General features: G+C 45.2%; 2 protein-coding genes and 2 pseudogenes across 3 annotated transcripts; all 4 read right to left on the bottom strand.

The window, feature by feature from the left end:
- Positions 1 to 10,677: 10,677 nt before the first annotated feature.
- On the bottom strand, positions 10,678 to 10,795 carry LOC114800191 (uncharacterized; annotated as a pseudogene).
- A 144-nt stretch (positions 10,796 to 10,939) lies between these two features.
- On the bottom strand, positions 10,940 to 11,058 carry LOC114800211 (uncharacterized; annotated as a pseudogene).
- A 1,081-nt stretch (positions 11,059 to 12,139) lies between these two features.
- Positions 12,140 to 15,352, bottom strand: LOC114800122 (zinc-alpha-2-glycoprotein-like). The gene is made up of 5 exons (XM_028997249.1): positions 15,078 to 15,352; positions 13,538 to 13,792; positions 13,189 to 13,467; positions 12,803 to 13,101; positions 12,140 to 12,658 (listed from the first exon to the last, which is right to left on the bottom strand). The coding sequence occupies exons 1-5, from the start codon at positions 15,160 to 15,162 to the stop codon at positions 12,656 to 12,658; spliced, it is 921 nt and encodes a 306-aa protein (XP_028853082.1). The 5' UTR covers positions 15,163 to 15,352; the 3' UTR covers positions 12,140 to 12,655.
- A 1,168-nt stretch (positions 15,353 to 16,520) lies between these two features.
- On the bottom strand, positions 16,521 to 18,112 carry crybb2 (crystallin, beta B2). Of its 2 annotated transcripts, none has more exons than XM_028997272.1 (6): positions 18,046 to 18,112; positions 17,858 to 17,946; positions 17,572 to 17,690; positions 17,062 to 17,194; positions 16,836 to 16,978; positions 16,521 to 16,759 (listed from the first exon to the last, which is right to left on the bottom strand). In XM_028997272.1, the coding sequence occupies exons 2-6, from the start codon at positions 17,918 to 17,920 to the stop codon at positions 16,591 to 16,593; spliced, it is 627 nt and encodes a 208-aa protein (XP_028853105.1). In that variant the 5' UTR covers positions 17,921 to 17,946; positions 18,046 to 18,112; the 3' UTR covers positions 16,521 to 16,590. The 2 variants fall into 2 exon arrangements, with proteins under 2 accessions (XP_028853105.1, XP_028853104.1); XM_028997271.1 differs by having other exon boundaries at positions 17,572 to 17,765; positions 18,046 to 18,061.
- Positions 18,113 to 18,547: the final 435 nt, after the last annotated feature.

The raw sequence follows: 18,547 nt of genomic DNA, 5'->3' as shown, positions 1-18,547 counted from the left end.
CTGCTGGGTCGTCTGCACTCTTTAGGTTGATGTCGTCTTTGTGGGACACAGCCGTGGGTGACCAGGGTGTAGAGGATGGGGCCGAGGACACAACCCTGTGGAACGCCAGTGTTTGTGGTGATGCTGGCTGAAGTCCTATTATCAATCCTGACAGACTGAGGTCTGCCAGTCACAAAGTCCAGGAGGGCTATCATGAGCAGCGATGGCATCCGGTGTGGACCTCTTGGGCCAGTAGGCATCCTGCAGGGGGTCCAGAGGGTCTGGGATGTTGCTCTTGATGTAGGCCAGCACCTCCCTCATACAGGTGGGAACATCAGCCAGCTTGTTAGCACATTGGTAGCTCAGTGTGCAAGAGAGCATGGGCATCAACTCCAATAAAAAGTACATTATTAATTATTATTACAGGAGCTGAAGTTTATTTCACATTTTGTAAGAACAACTGGATAGTGCTGAACAATTTTAAGAAAATATCTAATCGTGTCTTGTACATTTTTACACAATTCTGTTTGTGCATGGAATTGCTGGCCAGTGTTAATCCAGACAGAGTAACCAATGGCGAGATGTCTCCTGCAGCCTTTCGAAGACACCGCGTCTTTGGCCGCGCCATTTTCAAGGGGGGAAGCGGCAGTCCACTTTTCTTAACTCGGGTGACATTCCATCACACGGGGACGGGATTCGTTTACGGCTCGGCCGGGGGTTACGGATTTTGAAGCGGCATTCAGGACAATCATGATTTTGGTTCAAATTTCGATAAACTGTTCAGCTCCACAACTGGACAAGGTTCATGTCACATTGTGATTTAGTAGGTATTTTATGTGCACCGTGAGATAAAAAAAAAATGTCCGAAATGTTGATTTAAATAGTCACATGGTTATTAAAATGAAAAATGAACAAGAAAATAAAGTTCAGTTCTTTACAAATGGTGGTTCTTTATGAATCGCAACCTCTATTTATATATAAATCTACTACAATTGTAATCGATACAGACCATGAGTACTGATATTAATAAAGAAAATTAATTTGTGGAAAGAAACGAGATCATTTCTGCCTTGAAAAGACTTATGGAATCATATAAAGATGATCTTCACTAGAAGGAAGAGAGTGTCAATGCAGAAATTCAAAATCATTGCGACAAGGTGAACCAGGAGAAGGCCAAAATCCAGGAGCTGGAAGAGAAAAAAGAAGCGATGCATTTAGCTCACAAGGAGAACTTGAAGCGGTCGGAGAAAAGAGGTGAAGCCGATCTGCAGAGTTTAGATTTCGAGCATAAAAACACGATGGCGTTTGAGTCCGAGTCGTATAATGAACAGAGGAGGGAGTTCCATCAGGAGAAGGAGGAACGTGAGGAAAGGCTGCAGGAGATGAAGAAGCTCCTTGCGTTCCAGTTACAGGAGCTGATTAAGGAGAATGAAGATAAGCTGCAGGAACTGAAAGGGATCCTGTGTGCTTGTCAGGAAGAACTGTAGAAAAAGGCCGACAGGTTTACTGAAATGAACAGGGAGTTTAATAAAAGACGAGAAGAGGACGTCCGCAATGTCCACCTTCAATTTGAAGAGCCGATTAATTAACTGAAAGACCGGTATGCATTTCTAAAGTGTGAGACGATAAGGACCGAAAGGCTAATAGATGAGCTCAAATATGAAAGTGAGATGTAGAAGAGGCAGATATCGGATATTGAGATGGAATAGAGCAAACTGATGGAAATCATTGATTTAAACCGTGAAGAAATGACATTACAGGGTCAAGAAATCCAGAGTCTAGTTGAGATCCTTTGCGAAAAGGATAAGTACATCAGTGACCTGGACACCACCATAGAGGAGCTGAAGGAAGCTACGCCGAGGTTGAAGAACACAATCCCCGAGCTGATTTCACAGCAGGCGCGTCAGCAGCAGATAAATAAGGAAATCAGTCTGGCCAACAAAGAGATGAGCTGCGAAATTGCATAGATGCAAGAAACGGAAAGGGGTTTGCAGAAACGCCAGCAGGAACTGGAATGTTAGCTGCAGGTCCTAATTAGGCAGGAGCAAAATATTCAAGAGAAGAACAAAGCCATGGAGACGAAGATCGCCAGCTTTAAAGAAGACCTGCGTTCCGCCATTGCGTTCATCAAACAACCTGAAGCGCTAAAGGAGAAATTCCAGAAGCTCTACAAAAACTACGGCTCTGCCTGTTGAGAAGGTACACTGTGTGGACCTGGACCTAGGTATGCAGAAGGTCAGCTGAACTGTCCTGAAAGAGTTCCGACGGGCATCAGACCGCCGCGTCAAATAAAACCTGAACGACACGTCAATGTGTTCCGCATTTAAACGTGAAATAATCCAGCCGCCATCATCGAGCCGTCACACATTGCTGAGCTTGAATTGGGAGAACTGGGAATATCTGCACTAATACGATGTCGAGGAACCTGAGAAGTTCCTGAGAGCCCGAGCACCTGGGACTGGTTCTTCACTGGACCCTGGCCTGCAAATGGCGCCTCGTAGCCGCTTTAAATCCTGTCTCAGGTGGCATTTACCACTTAAAGACTCTTCTTCATACCGAGGTGAGGACCGTGATTGCGATATCATGAGCAATAAATGATTGATTGATTGATTGATTAATCCTGCGCTCCAGGCTGCACCGTCACCATAATGTGGCCGCTGTGAACTGGATCTTTCATGCCGTATACTTTACTTATTTCACAGTCGTAAGATGACACCCCTTCAATACGGTAATTAGTGTCTTCACACCCACAAACTATTAAAGTGAAGTGATTGTCACTTGTGACACAGCAGCACAGCACACGGTGCACACAGTGAAATGTGTCCTCTGCATATGTGTCCTAACCCATCACCCTTGGTGAGCAGTGGGCGGCCATGACAGGCGCCCGGGGAGCAGCGTGTGGGGACGGTGCTTTGCTCGGTGGCACCTTGGCGTGTTGGGATTCGTACCAGCAACCTTCTGATTACGGGGCCACTTCCTTAACCGCTAGGCCACCGCTGGCCCCAAATCTCTGTCAGAAGTGGTATACGAACCCACGGCTCCACTCGGAGAACAGAACTTGAGTCCGATGCCTGACAAAAAATTGCATGCACACAGTCCAACAAGCTTCGCCGAAACCCGGGATTTAACCAGGGACTTTTGATCTTCAGTCTTCGCTCTCCCAAGTTCTTGAAGCGGGAAAGTTCTTTAAAAAACCATCCCTTATTTATATGAACGTGTAATAATTGTGGGCGGAAGTATGAATATATATATTAAGTATGACAATACTCGCGATCTTGGACTTTGTTTTTAACAAATCGATTGTCTTAAAGATCTGATGGTCTTTTACCGGGAGAAACATGAGCATGATCTTGAGTTCGAGGACGGTAGACAAAAAGTAAAAGTTAAAGAACTTGAAGATGAACTAAATCAACTTTGCGGCGAGAAGCAGAAGCTTTTGGAGGAAATCGATGATTTGCCTCAGAGAAAACAGGACGAGCTTGAAAACTTTGAGAAAACGAACGCCGCCAAACTGAAGGCCTAAGATTTGTAGAATATTCGATCTCTGATGGTGAAGAACAAGAAATTTTACGATCTGGTGATGAAGGCCGAACAGGAGGAGCTGAACTGTAAACAGACGATGCGGGACATGGAGACGCTGAACCAGGCCACGGTATAGCAGCTGACCGCGTCGTACGGTGATTAGTTCACCAAACTCCGGCACGACGCGCGAGCCTGCAAGGAAAAACTGTAGAAAATGACGGAATAGTTCAACAAAGTGAACGCGGACTGCGATAAAAGGACAAAAAAGGAGGTCTGCAACCTCACCCTCGAGTACGAGGAGAGCATGGAGGAACTGGACATCTAGAGCATGTGTAAATCCGACGACCTGAACCGCAACGAGTTCCGAGTAAACAAATTGCAAAAAGGCGTGGCGGGCTTGAACGAGCAGATCGCGCAGCTCAGGAAGGACGAGAACGACTTACATCAGACCATCGATTCACAGAACGAGGAACTCGACAGGCAAAGACAAGAAATCTCCGATAGGAATTCAATCATTTCTCAGAAGGGCATGCAGATCAGGAACTTGGTCTTGAAAAAATAGGAACTGAGCAAGAACAATGATGGCTTTCAGGCCAAAATTGATGAGCAGACCGCAAGTCTCAAGCTCCTGGAGCAAAAGACCGAGGAACAAAACAAGAAACGGCAACAGATTAGCAAAGAATAATCTGATATTTCTGCAACGCTGGCTCAGATGAAGAAAAGCTTGAGTGAAATAACGTGTGAGGAGAAGGCCCAAGATGAGCGGACGCTCAGCGCGGAAAAGATCATGAAGGGAAATGAGTCGAGGATCAACAAGATTAAAAATGAGATGCACTCAGCAATCATCTTCGCTAACGTACATGTAAAACTCAAGCAGAAACTGCTGGAGTACGCAAAGTCCTACGGCCTGCATGTTGAAGAGGAGCAAGGACAGCGTGAGGACGAAGAAGACGAAGAGTCGTGAGTTCGGATACAGATTCGGATGATCGTAATGACATGGACCGGAACAATATGATGGACCATCCACCCGTCCTCCCCTCCAGGATGCACGGTGTCACCATAATGACAGATGAACTTAGACTAGACCAGAAGGTTCAAACCCCACTTACTATCATCGTGTACCTGAGTAGACACTCCAGGAGCGGACTGTCCCTGTAACTACCGACTGTAAGTTGCTCTGGATAAGTGCGTAAATAAGTGATATAACCGCTTGGGCTCAGGACGACGTCAGGAAGTCACTCTCAAGCATTACAGTACATAGTTACGTTAGGAAACGCAGCGATTGAACAAATTAGTTGTACTTCGATTAAATTAATCGAATTTAATTGAGTTCATCCAACGGGGTATTTTTTTCAGTGAAGGGTGATGGTTAAATACAGAGTGTGCTGTGCTGCAGTGTTTCACAATGACAGACAGACAGCTACAATAAAAGTATTACAATAAATAAGTGAAAATGATTTGTTTGTCAAACTTATATTATTCATAGGAAATTAGGTTATTAAGTTATATTTTACATTTTATCTCCAATTAAGACATGAGACAAAACCCATTGAGGTGTTTTTATTGATAGCCAGTAAAACCACCAAAGGATGGACAGTGCAGCTTACATTGTAGTTTTAAATGTTAGAACAACCTGGAAATCACTTACAATTCAATAATTAAATATACACACCAATATATTAACTTTTAGACTTCAGGTTTACCTTTTTTAAAAAGGATTTAAGAGCGGTGAACTGAAATAGTACTTATGTAAAAGGTTTGAGACAGACCAAGCTGGACGTCGGGTTTGTACAGATAGAGTCCCAGGTTCTCACACAAGTACTGAACATCCAGACCTACACGTCTGCTCTGTGATCAAGCACCACTGTCTATCTGATTCCAAAACTCTAAGACGCACCACCATCCACACCCATGGCTAAGTTATGATATTAAGTTATGATATTTCAAGCTCTGGGATGGTTCATGTCAGCAAGTCCTTCAGCGCTTAACACTGTAGGAACTCCAACTTCACATTTTTAGTGTACAGTTCATGGTTTGTAGTGTTCAGCATTCTCCTTAACGCAAGTGTTGTGCGTGTGGTTTGCTGTTCAGGCCTCCGCCGCTGAGGATGCGTCACTGGGGATTTACAGGATCCGAAGCGACGGTGCTGAGGACTCTGAGGATGTGGGAATTGTGACCGAAGGCATTAAAGTCCTGAGCAAGACTGGCAGTGTCATCATGCTGTTTGGGCTCATTTATGCCCTTGATTTAAGCTTTCCACAAAACCTCAAGTACACGTTCGAGTTTTTCCAGAAGGTTTTAATGAATTTGGATGGACACAAGCTGGATACAGATACAGCAGCTAAAAATCAAGTAGTTCACAGAACAGGTAAACACAGGTCACAAAGTGCAATTGATGGGCAGGTCACCACTGGACAGGTCACCACTGTCCATGTCCCTGGTGGGACGTATTAATGCCGATAAAATGAGTACTCTTCATAAATTTCTATATCTTTTCCAGTCTGTACCTGTTTTTATTCCCAAATCTTACTTCGGTGCTTTAGATTCGATTATATCTTCTTACCTTTGGAAAGGTAAACATCCACGATTGAATAAGTCCTTACTTCAAAGATCTAAAAGAGACAGCGGCTTGGCTCTGCCTAATTTTCATTCTTACTACTGGGCAGCAAACATTCAATCTGTCATCTTCTGGGCATATTTTCATAATCAACCTAATTGTCCTGCCTGGGTGGAAATGGAGAAGTCTGTAAAAAATCTCTCTGTCTCTGCACTCCTTGGATCTGCACTACCCATCTCCTCAATTAAATCAATCAACAATTCAGTCATTAGGCATACCTTGAGAGTATGGGCTCAGTTCAGAAAGCACAATGGCCTTCTGGGCTTCTCTCTGTCCAGCCCTATCGTCTCTAACCATCTCTTCCAACCTTCTCTACATGATTCAGTGTTTCAGGAATGGTACAATAAGGGCATCAAGCTTTGCAAAGATCTGTTTGTGGACCATAGGTTTGCATCGTTTGAACAGCTTTTTGAAAGGTTTAACCTACCCAATTCCCATTTTTTCAGATACCTGCAAGTAAGACACTTCATTGGCTCTTCAATACCAAATTTCCCCGAGGCTCCTGCTGTAAACATCCTAGATAATCTCCTCTGTCAGATTCCGCTGCGTAAAGGCCTAATATCCACTATTTACGGTGGATTGATGGGTTCGAGTTACGCCCCTTTGTTTAAAATGAAAACTGCTTGGGAGAAAGATTTAAATTCGTCACTTTCAGATGATACTTGGAATTCAATTCTTAAGCTTGTCAACTCAACCTCCTCATGTGGCCGCCACTCTTTATTACAGTTTAAGGTTGTACACAGGGCTCATTTCTCCAAACTTAAACTCTCTCGTTTATACCCAGACATTGATCCTAGCTGTGATAAATGTAAAAGCGGTTTTTAAAACCTTGTCGTACATACTGAAATGCAACCTTGAACCAGACCCTCTGATCGCTCTTTTTGGTATCACTGAAGAGGAAGATAAGCGTCTAACTCCAGCTAAACAGCGTTTGTTATCTTTTGCGCCACTCCTGGCCAGGCGTTCTCTTCTATTCAAGTGGAAGGATCCCACGTCACCCACTCACGCCCAGTGGCTCAGAGATGTTATGTCCTGTTTGTCCCTGGAGAAGATTCACTACTCAATCCGTTATTCAGACTCGAAATTTCAACAGGTGTGGGGACCCTTCCTCCGTTTTTTTCATATACATTTATAGTTTGATTCCCTTCTTATTTAATTGTTTGTCTGTTTGTTTTCTTATATTTTTTGTTTCTTTTGCACACAGGACCAAAAAACTTCCAGCTCCATAGTCCTTTTTTTTTTTTTTTATAATGCCTTTCTTTTGCATGTAAAGCCGGCTTGGAGTCAGGGAGGGGAGGGGGGTGCTATGGGGTTTATAAGGGGGTTATAAAACATATAATTTACAGTATATTGAAAGACTACATGTTTACCCTGTTATCTCCCTGTTTAAAATCAATGAAAATATTGTTGAAACTAAAAATGATGCCGGCAGAAGCGGAATATTTACACACTCATCCCACCTCCAGTTTTCCAGCTCTCCTCCCATTTCGAGACGCTAAGAGATGACAGGGACCTAGTAAACCATGTTAAAACACAATTTTTGTGAATGCAATGAAACATGTAATAGTGTTATGAGCCAGTCGAGGGGTACGGCCCATAAAAGAAAAGAAACGTAACACTAAACATCATACAAGGAACAACAAATCAGATCTGCAGCAGAGAAGCTACTCCTGCCAGGGTCCGCTTGGAGGGGCTTTCTTTGGTCTTCAGGCTGAAAGTCCAGACGTAGGTGGGCCCGCGCTGTCTGGTCTTGTAAACAGGACACTGGTAGACACTGTGGTTGTCCTGCTTCTCTGCAAGGACGGCCTTTAAGAAGATGACCGGAAGTGCTGGGGTCAGCCCCTTCAGGCGGGCGTCCACAATGACCCGTCTACACAGAGCAGAAGAAGAACAACGTCTTATTATTAAAGGATTCATTATAATAGTATAAAACGACAGCTACTGCTCTACCAATACAAGTTTAACGGTTAACAAGGAAAATCATTCATTATAGAAAATAAAAAGGCCATGAAGTGGCTCCGATTGATCAATAAAAGACTGTATGTGTACCTCTGTGTCCCAGCAAGCTCCCTCCATGTAAAGTCCACGTATGTAGACGCCATCTTCGTGCCCTGTGGCGTGCCAGTGTTGAGGCACATTGTGGTGGAGGTGCATCCAGTACATGCTGAGGAAGAGTGTCCATTGTGAAGGAGGTCTAACCTGTGTTTTAAATCGTTTGTGGTGAAGTTGACCTGTCTTATCCTTTCATTGAGCCGCTGTTCTTGTGCCTTCTGTAGAATGTTGTCTGCTCTATGGGTCCTGACCGAGGATCTGAGGCGTAGACTGACCGCAGTGATGTTCCGTTGCCTGCGTCTGAGATTGAAGCGTAGGTGGTCCCTGTAGTCTGCAACTTTCCCCGTACCAACTTCAGGGTTTCTGCCCCGTAGTGCGTGGAAATATGTCTTAAGGCAGCTGGCTTTGTTCTTTTTGTTCCGTCTGGACCGGCGGCTTTGCGGATGTTGGCTCTGTTAGAGGTGTGTTTAAAGGTGTAATGTAATTTTCTAATTTGCATTACATATATATATATATATATATATACACACACACACACACACACACACACACACACACTGTAAAGAGAGGAAAAGAAAAGGATACTTTTCAACATTTTATGGTATTTGCTGTGTTGTATATTCCTGTCATCTCTTTGTCCAAAACTGATGTGGTTGTCTTTTGTTAATATTGTTGTAAAATTGGCTATAATTAATTCTAAAAAAAAAAAGGAAAAGAATTTTATGTGAAAATTCTTGTTAATACTCATTTCTATATATATGTCAAAATCAACTTTTAAAGAAAATTCTTTTTGATAACATAATGGCTTCTTATAGAATGAAATTGTCTGAGTATCGCACGCGTCCTGTGAAGAAACACCTGGGGAACCTGAAGTTCACAGTCTTGAAGAAGATGAAGGAGATTGTTCATTATACTCCTGTGACTCTGAATCCCATCACTGCTCACCCAGAACTCGTCCTGTCTGAAGATCTGACCAGCGTGAGACTCAGTGATGAGAGACACAATCTTCCTGATGATCCAGAGAGATTTAATAACACCAACGCTGTTCTGGGCTCTGAGGGCTTCAACTCAGGGACTCACTGCTGGGATGTCGATGTCGGGAAAAATGGATTTTGGATACTGGGTGTCATGACAGAAGGTGCAGGGAGGAAGGGGGACGTTTACAGCAGGAGTGGAATCTGGTACATGTCTTATTTTTTTGGTAAATATTATGCATGTTCTACGCCGAATCCAGAATCTCTCCTCGGTGTTAAGAGGAAGCGACAGAAGATCAGAGTGACGCTGGACTGGGATGGAGGAAAGTTGACTTTCTCTGATGCTGCTAATAACACACATCTACACACTCTCACACACACTTTCACTGAGAGAGTCTTTCCTTACTTTTTTACTTGCTGTAAACGTTCTCCTCTGAGGATCTTAGCAGTGAAGGTTCGCCACGGGGCGAGTGGTGCCTAGCGGTTAAGGAAGCGGCTCCCTAATCAGATGGTTGCCGGTTTGAATCCCGATCCGCCAAGGTGCCACTGAGGTGCCACTGAGCAAAGCACCGTCCCCACACACTGCTCCCCGGGCGCCTGTCATGGTGCCCACTGCTCACTCAGGGTGATGGGTTAAATGCAGAGGACAAATTTCACTGTGTGCACCTGTGTATCACATTTACTTCACTTTACTGTGTATCAAGATGATGCTTTCTTTTAAGAGGAAGATGTGGTGCTGAGAATCTGGACAGTCAGCTGATCTGTAGTCACTGTCATGACTTCATAGACCACTGTAACAACAAACAATTGTAAACAAATAAACAAACAAACATGCTCGTGGGAGTTCTCTTGCGAGTCTCCCCCCATGCGCATGCTAAATTAAACTTGGATCAATTCAATTGACTTTCTTTGCGGCTCCCCAGACGGGAAAATTCCCACCACAACTTTCCTTCTGGGCCCTGGCTGCATGGTCCGGGTTCCATCCTGGTCTCCTGGAACCAAAAATGATTGAGGACTGAAAAGTATCTTCATGTATCCAGTAGTCACGTCCTCGATTAGGTGTCTTTATTTACAGTGAGGGACGTTAACAAGCAACCAGGAAACACACACACAACCAAGCCAACGAAAGGTCAGGGGTCAACTAGTGGGACAGATTAAATGTGTTATGTAGGCTACTCTATCCACTACAAATGATCCCTTTTTTTGTTAACCAACAAGGTCATGAAGGTTCTAGAGGGTTGGCTAAGCCGCTAAATTGCAGCTGGATGGGTCCCAGGAGAGTCTAGAGGTTCCTAATGTTGAGCTCTATCGACTTGCTGTCCATCTCAGGGTGATAGCAGAGTGGTGATAGCAACTGCTAAGGGCCATTCGGCTGGTACGGCCGTGAGCAAAAGCTGATTGAAAATCTTGGATTTTAAGCAAAAGGGGCTTGAAAACATATCCGAGAGTGAAAATACCTTCTAACTTACTTCAGAAAAAAAGATAACAAAGTGATGTAAAAAACTTCATTTTAAAAAGTTTTTCAACAGTTAAAGCTTACAGCACCTGGTATTCCCGGCAGTCTCCCATTCAAGTGCTAACCAGGCCCAAGCCTTCTTAGCTTCCGAGATCAGACGAGTCCAGGCGTTCTTCGGCTTGTATGGCCGTAAGCAAATGCTGCCTGAAAATCTTGGACTTTCAGCAAAACGGGCTTGAAAACGTATCCAAGAGTAAAAAATAGCTCCTAACTTACTTCAGAAAAAAGATGACAAAGTGATGTAAAAAACTTCAACTTTAAAAGTTTTTCGATAGTTAAAGCTTACAGCACCTGGTATTCCCAGGAGGTCTCCCATCCAAGTACGAACCAGGCCCAAGTCTTCTTAGCTTCCGAGATCAGACGAGACCGGGCGTTCTTGGGCTGGTATGGCGGTAAGCAAATGCTGCTTGAAAATCTTTGACTTTAAGCAAAAGGGACTTGAAAACGTATACAAGGTGCCACTGAGTAAAGCACCGTCCCCACACACTGCTCCCGGGCGCCTGTCATAGCGGCCCACTGCTCACCAAGTGTGATGGTTAAATTTAGAGGACACATTTTACTGTGTGCACCGTGTGCTGATGTGTATCACAATGACATTCACTTTACTTTTTATGGGCCTTTAACACAGTTTAAGTTTTGTTTGTTACATGAGAGTCCATCACATGTATCTGTGTGAGCATTTCATATGTGTGTGTGCGAGTTTTCAGTAGGATAAATGCATGCCTGTCAGTTTCATATGTGAATGTGTGTGTGTTTCACATGTGTTTGTGTAACAAAAGTCTGAAATATTTCATAAACGGCCCCTCATACGTCATCACTCAGATCTTTAGCTCCCTCCACAGGTTCACAACTGGCCACTGCAACAGGTTCATGTTAACCGTGCGGGCCGGACATGGCCCGCGGTCCGTAGTTTGCCCACCCCTGGGCTAACGTGACCTTACTTGCAGCTCCAGCTTTAATCACATTATAACCAAGCAAAATTCACCTCTGTACTAGTTCTGGAATTTAAGGTCTTGTTGCTGTGTCAAAGTTGACATATTAAGAGACGAATGGTGAAAATCTTGATTTCAAAATTTATTTATTCAAGAATGCCACAGTAAAAAGTCTTCATATTACGTATGAACAAAGTATGACAGCTGCTGGGTGGACTAGTAGTAGTGTGGTTCTGGAACTATCTCATATAAGGTGGAAAAGTGGTGTCAAATTTGACATATGTGTAGACGAATGGTGAAAGTGGTGAAAGTTAATTGCATTTAAAATGTGCCTGATTACGTTCAATATTGTCCTTTATAGTCGTTTTTTTCAAGGTCCGACAATGAAATACTAAGCTACTAACTAAATACTAACTCAAGGCATCAGGCTTTTAAAGGATACCGTAAACCTCATAAACCTTGTGCCCGACTAGATGGTCGCGGGGAGCGCTTCTCCACAACAGACCAACTCCATGTAGTCATGTACTTGAAGTGCTTGCAGTCAGGCTCAGAGTTTACACTTTATACACATTTATACAGTAATCATTGACACATTAAGCATGCAAAATAAAGATTTTAGCTAAATGTACGTCAAAAAGTCATCAGACTGAACAGGAATTTTTCAAACAATAAAATTATATTTTGTTTGTATTATGTAACAAGATTGGTTTTATATATATATATATATTACTGTATCATCTTTAATGATGTTGAGGTGAAGTACATGAAATATCATTCACTTGTTCACTATCCTTATCCATCCTTAACTGAACATGAGTCATGGGGCGGGGCACCAGCCCACCAGACGTCGCACACACACACACCATTCACTGACACACATAACCTATGGCAACCTATGGCAAAGCGATGCTCCGCAAGCCTTTGAAGGTGCAATTTTCTTGATCTCCACGGGTAGCGTAAGATAGATGCCCTGAAGGATTTCTTCCCTGTTCCTTACATCTCTTACTAATTTACGTGCAGCTTCTCCCCTCCCGGCTCTCTTCAGTCGCTCCTTCATCTATTTTTACTGAAACACAGCATTACATCAAGAAGTAAAGTGCAGATGAAATAGACATTATTACTCGTTATGTTACTGTTATATTAGAATATATGAATATTGCAGTTAAGATCTTCATGGAACTACATCAAGTGAACAGTGATCTGTACTCACCTGGAGCTGCCAAGAGTTACCCAAGGAGACGTCCAGCTTGTTGTCCAGGCTGAGGTGTGTGGCCGTGCAGGTGAACTTGTGGCTCTCCTTTAAATCCTCCGGCGTGACGTCGAGGGTCTTCCTCATCTGGTAGGTTCCGTCGGCGTTCGGCAGCAGCTCCCCCCCGGTCGTCTGCTCCTCGTCCACAGGCTGTCCATCTCTGGACAGGGTCAGGTTGATGTGTCGGGGGTAAAAGCCAGTGGCCAGGCAGCTCACCCGAGTCCCCCCGTCTTTAGAAACCAGCCGAACTCGCGGCTTCACTGCGGAGGAGCACACGGCAAGTACTGGAGTTTCATATAAAAGCAGCCAGATCTACCACGGACTGAGCAGATGACTGAGATACCCACCTTTCCTGATCACTCGATTCTTCTCCTTACTTAAATAATGCTTCAGGGTTTTGATACAGAGAGGGTGGTAAAGATTTGCATACAGAATCTGAACAGTTTTCTGCTTGATCTGGTTCCACGTTGCTGGCCACAGACCGTGAGACTCCATCGTGTTCAGATATTTGTTGAAAATGAGCTCCTCTACAGGTTCTCCATTAAAAGCGTCCCATGACAGGACTGGTGAAGAAGAGCTGCTGTCCATCAGCTCACATCCAGCAATCCTTTGCTGGACATTAATCCCTAGAATGACATAAAGAAGCTTAATAACAATTTCCATAAAATGTGCAGGCGCCTCTGGTCACGTACCTACCACGTGTCAGGTTGTGGTGGGTTTTAGACTCCAGTGCCCTGTATTTCATGCTCTTGTGCTTGTGTCTGAATACAATGTTTGCATCGTTTTGTTCGGATTCTGATAGCTCAGATGCGGACGCCCGGTAAGAGATGCTGTTGTCATTCGAATTGTAATACATTATTTGTACATCATCCAACATCACCACCGCGCTGAATTCTGGGAACTGGGTGTCTTCCACAATGAACGTCGACAAGGCCCACAGTGAGTGAGAACCTGTAGGGAGATATGAGATAACAGTCGAGTTGTACGAAGAAATCAGGGAGGATGGTAAACTGCATTTTTTATCAGACGTATTTTCTGATGATGAAGGTGCACATGGCGGGAAACCAACAGTGTTAATATTTTCTACTATCCTAAAACAACATGCATAGTGTGTATTTTACATGTCAAATACTCAGATTTACTCCCAAAGCCTACTCGCAGCACAGAACCACGTGCACTTGCAGCACGAGCCATTAGCTTTGGGCCAGAGCATAGAGCGCAAAGCAGGGCCTCCACCGATCTTTAAAAAGCTCTAAATTCAAGTTTCCGAAAAAAAAAGGCCTTAAATAGTATCAGTAATCCTTAAATACTGCAGAACCAATATATAAAATAAAACAAGACATCAATCTTTACTAAGTGCAGGGTGAGTCAGTGTCCAATCCAGACCACGCTTCGATCGGCTTGTGATCGGCTACTGACAATGAGCAGGGGCGGTCCTAGCCTGTTTGGGGCCCTGTGCAAAAGAAAGTCCTTATGATTTAAAAAATAAAATGTTGGAATCCTGGAGGGACTGCATGATGAAATATGAACAAAAATAGTGCTATTTAAATCATTTTTAATATAAACTCTGCAGATGAATACGGAAAATCCTACAATGTTAAATAATAACTCGCATCATTAAAAATACCGGTATGTATGTCCATGTCCTTTTTTTTTCAAATAGAGAGAGAGAGAGAGAGAGAGAGAGAGAGAGAGAGATCATTCTTATTGGCATGGCAACCAGGAATAAAAGGTGTGCACTCTGGTGCCCGTCCCCACTCCAAAAATGAACTTTAAAAAACGCAGCGATGAGGGGGACGGGGGACGGATAGAAGGAGAGAGGGAGAGAGAGTGAATGTGAAAGGAAACCGAACCTGGAGGGACATTACACAATATTCGCCCTGGGACTCTGTGTCCCGTTACTGGCATCGCCCTCAGTGCACGTATAAAACACGCTGCTCTTACGTCACTGACTAAGGGACCGTCTGCAAATGCAAAACACGTAACTGCGTGGAACTGTTCATAGCCTGAGTAGATAAAAGCACGGCACTTTTTACACGGCCCCTACACGGGTGGAAGTAGCCTAGCGGGTAACACACTCGCCTATGAACCAGAAGGATACCTTGAGGATAAGGGCGTCTGGTAAATGCTGATGAATCGCCGCTCTAAGATTCAAAGAACTTTATTAATCACAAAGGGAAATTGCTCTAGGAGCGCAAGACGAGCGCAGTGTTGAGAAAAGAATTTCCGCTCTTACCTGCTTCGGTGTTCGCAATAAACCAAAAACCCAGGAGGACGCCAAACTGTTCCATCAAGCCGTCTCCGTAGCACCAAGCCGCCATAAAGAGTAAAAAGTCGACCGCACTGCGGCTGCAAGGTTTTCCAGGAGTCCCCCGCCCTCGGTCCCCCTGCTGCGGGGACACTTTCACTTTCAGTTCTCCAGACCCTCCTCCACATCTTCACTTTAAAAGGCGCCTTCACTACAGGAGATCAGGACAGTAGATCCATAACTGGGAATGCAGATGGACTCAAAAACGCACATCTGAGTATTATACAAAAAGAAGCCCCCATTCCTCCATTTTCATGTCTCCTCACACCCCACGTAAGTTCTCCAGACCCTCCTCCACATCTTCACTTTAAAAGGCGCCTTCACTACAGGAGATTACATTACATGTGGACCCTCCTCCACATCTTCACTTTAAAAGGCGCCTTCACTACAGGAGATCAGGACAGTAGATCCATAACTGGGAATGCAGATGGACTCAAAAACGCACATCTGAGTATTATACAAAAAGAAGCCCCCATTCCTCCATTTTCATGTCTCCTCACACCCCACGTAGGTTCTCCAGACCCTCCTCCACATCTTCAATTTAAAAGGCGCCTTCACTACAGACAGTAGATCCATAACTGTGACTAAAATACATCAGACTAAAACACAAAAAGAAGCCTCCATATCTATATATTATTGTCTCTATGATTGTAAATTGCTCTGGAACGGGGCGTCTGCTAAGTGGAAATAAATGTAAATGTAAAGATGCTGAGATCTGCACTGGGGGTGTTACGGATGGACCAAAGGGACAGCATTAGAGGGACAGTTCCGGCTGGACGTCTGAGTCGGTTTGGACAGGAACAGAGGAGAGACAGTGAATACGCTGGACACAGTGACATGCAGGGGGTGGTTGTGGAAGACGAAGGTGTCCACCGTGTTTTAAAATAACGCTGTACTGGTAGCTTGTAGGCTTTGTGTATGTGAAGTGTGTTCGGATTCACATGAAGGTGTAGTGAACACAACTCTGACATTACTGTATTTAGAAACTGTATATTATTTTTCCCGTAAAGAAATGCCTGCTGCTTGCCCTCCCCGTCCCATCCCGCGTTCCCCGTCCAGTCTTCGCCTGCGTCCCGCTGTGTTGAACCCCTAATAAAAAGATCCTGCTCGTCGGCACTTTTTACAAAATGTCCATTTTATGACATTACTAAATGTTACCAAAAAGGTTTGAAAGAATTTAACAATGAAACATATGATTATTGAACATTATTGTGTGTGTCCTCATAAATTGACAAGCAATCCCATGATGCAAGATGGACATGAGGTCAACATCATCGATCGAATCATTGAATCACTGATATTCAATACTTGACTTAACAGTCTGACTGGCGTAAAGGGAATTCACCCCCAAAAAAAAACACGATCACATGATTTAAATCATAAAGCAAATTCATTTATTAGCTTGCAGCAGCAATGGAGTTGACTGACGGCCATGGCGGCATCAGACGGCGGGGTGGAAGGCGCCCCTCTGGTGCCACTGCATGTCGCGCACGCGCCGCACCGACTGGATCTGGGCCTGCTGAGCCCCGAAGTCGCAGTTGTCCTTGTACTCGCCTTTCTCGAACAGGTACTGGTAGCCGCGGTAGCCTGGGTACTGATACCCCACCCAGCTGCGGCGCAGGGCAAGACGCGTTACCGCCATTAAACCGACACGCCGGACATGTCTGGCTACAGAACATCACTCACGTTCCACTCTGAACCCTCGCGGAGGAGACCTTCTCGTGGTACCCATGGGCATGGAAGCTGGGAACGTCGTCGTCTACGATCTCGATCTTCTTGCCCGCGAAGCTGGGGCTCTCGTACAGCACGATCTTGTGCTCCTGGCTGTCCTGTGGGAGACGGGGGGGGGGACAGGATGGGCACAGGGAAGCGCGGGGTGACGGGGGAGGAGCTCGGGCGCGAAGGCTCGTACCACTGCGATCGGGCGGAGGGCGAAGATGCTGTCGCTGCGTCGGCTGTTGGTCCAGGAGTCCCAGCGAGGATACTCGCCCTTCTCAAACACATACTGCTCGCCCTTACAGCCCGGCTGCTCATATCCCACCCATCTGCGGGAATGGTCCTGAACAATGCTTCATCTATTTCAACTATCTTCAGCATAATCTCAGACCAAAAGGGCTCCGTTCCATTTAGTTATCTTAAGAAGAATGGGAGATGTGAGGAACATGCAACACTGCCTACAAGCAAGCACTAGTTAGCGTGTGGCCATTTTGGAGGGGAACGTTCCAGTTCTGAAGATGGAAGCTGGAAGCTCGTTGCTGCGTGTGAGGTCCTCAGGGAAGAGTCAGGGGGACGCTATGGTGCAAATTTTAACGGGATTTCATACAGAGACATGAGTCTGCAGCCACGGCCTACAGGGCGGGACATGCAACATGCAACACTGGTCGAGTTTACATTACTGACTGAGCCCACACACTCCACTCACGGTCCGCACAGCACCAGTATCGAGCCCACTTTCTCCACGCCCGCCTCCTGGAGGTTGTTGCAGGGCCCAGTCAGCTCATGGCATCGGCCCTGGAAGTTCTCCTGCTCGTAAACGATTAGCTGAAGCAGAGGGGACAGGAAATCACCCACCCCCCTCGTCTCCAGGGGGACTGTCCCCGTAACTTCTGATAAGTGCTATAAATGTAAATACGATTTTCAGTTTCTTTCAAACGAACGCGTCTGTGCCGTTGCATATCTGGCAACACGGATTGATGGGCTCTCCTTACCTTGAACGCGCTGCTCCCGGACTGCTGCTGCTTGGATGCAGGGTTCTGATGGTCTGTTGCCATAGTGACCCGGACTGGACTCGACAAGCCTCGGAGTGGCAGGTTAAATAAATATGCAAGGCGTTAAAAAGTAAAGATAAATTCACCAAATGCACCGGTGTGCAGGGGTGAGTGAAGTTTTCTCTTACCAGCTCCTGACAGTGCCAGTCTGTCCGGGGCGGCACAGGGGGCGCAATATATATACGGCCAAGCCCGGGGGTGGGAACCCGGCCAAAACTCGCCGGTGTCCAGGACTCCCTCCCGAACCAGGTGGCCAATAGGCTGGCCGGCCAACTCCCCGCCCCCCTGATGCCCCCTCAAAGCTATTTCATTAGTTGTCAATTTCGGCCAGCCGCTCATTGTTTTAGTTCCCACGATTCAGCACATCCAGTGCCAAGAGCCCGAGGTCCACAATGCGAGAGGCAGGGAAGGACGGGCGCGCCGAAGGACTGAAGTCAGTAAGGCCGGGGCTATTCTCACCCACCTGCGTGTAGAACATGGTCCGTCCAGTGCAATAACAGCTTTTTAAAGTTCTTTTTTTTTTTGTATGTGACTTTCACGCCGATTACAGACGGTGGGACCGCGATCAATAAAATAAGCTGACATTTCATTAACAATGCACGAACTGCGTACTGTTTTCATCTAGTACAG

Source organism: Denticeps clupeoides, chromosome 11 (genome assembly GCF_900700375.1).
Source record: "Denticeps clupeoides chromosome 11, fDenClu1.1, whole genome shotgun sequence".
Lineage (NCBI taxonomy): Eukaryota > Metazoa > Chordata > Actinopteri > Clupeiformes > Denticipitidae > Denticeps > Denticeps clupeoides.
This window is presented reverse-complemented; position numbering and strand designations above follow the sequence as displayed.

Excerpts from the sequence above, each read along its gene's own strand:
- LOC114800122 (XM_028997249.1), bottom strand. The coding sequence starts at position 15,162 with ATGGCGGCTTGGTGCTACGGAGACGGCTTGATGGAACAGTTTGGCGTC. Across the intron at positions 13,793-15,077 it reads TATTGCGAACACCGAAGCAG|GTTCTCACTCACTGTGGGCC; the intron begins GTAAGAGCGGAA and ends ATCTCCCTACAG. Across the intron at positions 13,468-13,537 it reads CCACCACAACCTGACACGTG|GGATTAATGTCCAGCAAAGG; the intron begins GTAGGTACGTGA and ends ATGTCATTCTAG.
- crybb2 (XM_028997271.1), bottom strand. The coding sequence starts at position 17,920 with ATGGCAACAGACCATCAGAACCCTGCATCCAAGCAGCAGCAGTCCGGG. Across the intron at positions 17,766-17,857 it reads CCGGGAGCAGCGCGTTCAAG|CACTTATCAGAAGTTACGGG; the intron begins GTAAGGAGAGCC and ends TTACATTTATAG. Across the intron at positions 16,979-17,061 it reads CCCTCCGCCCGATCGCAGTG|GACAGCCAGGAGCACAAGAT; the intron begins GTACGAGCCTTC and ends CGTCTCCCACAG.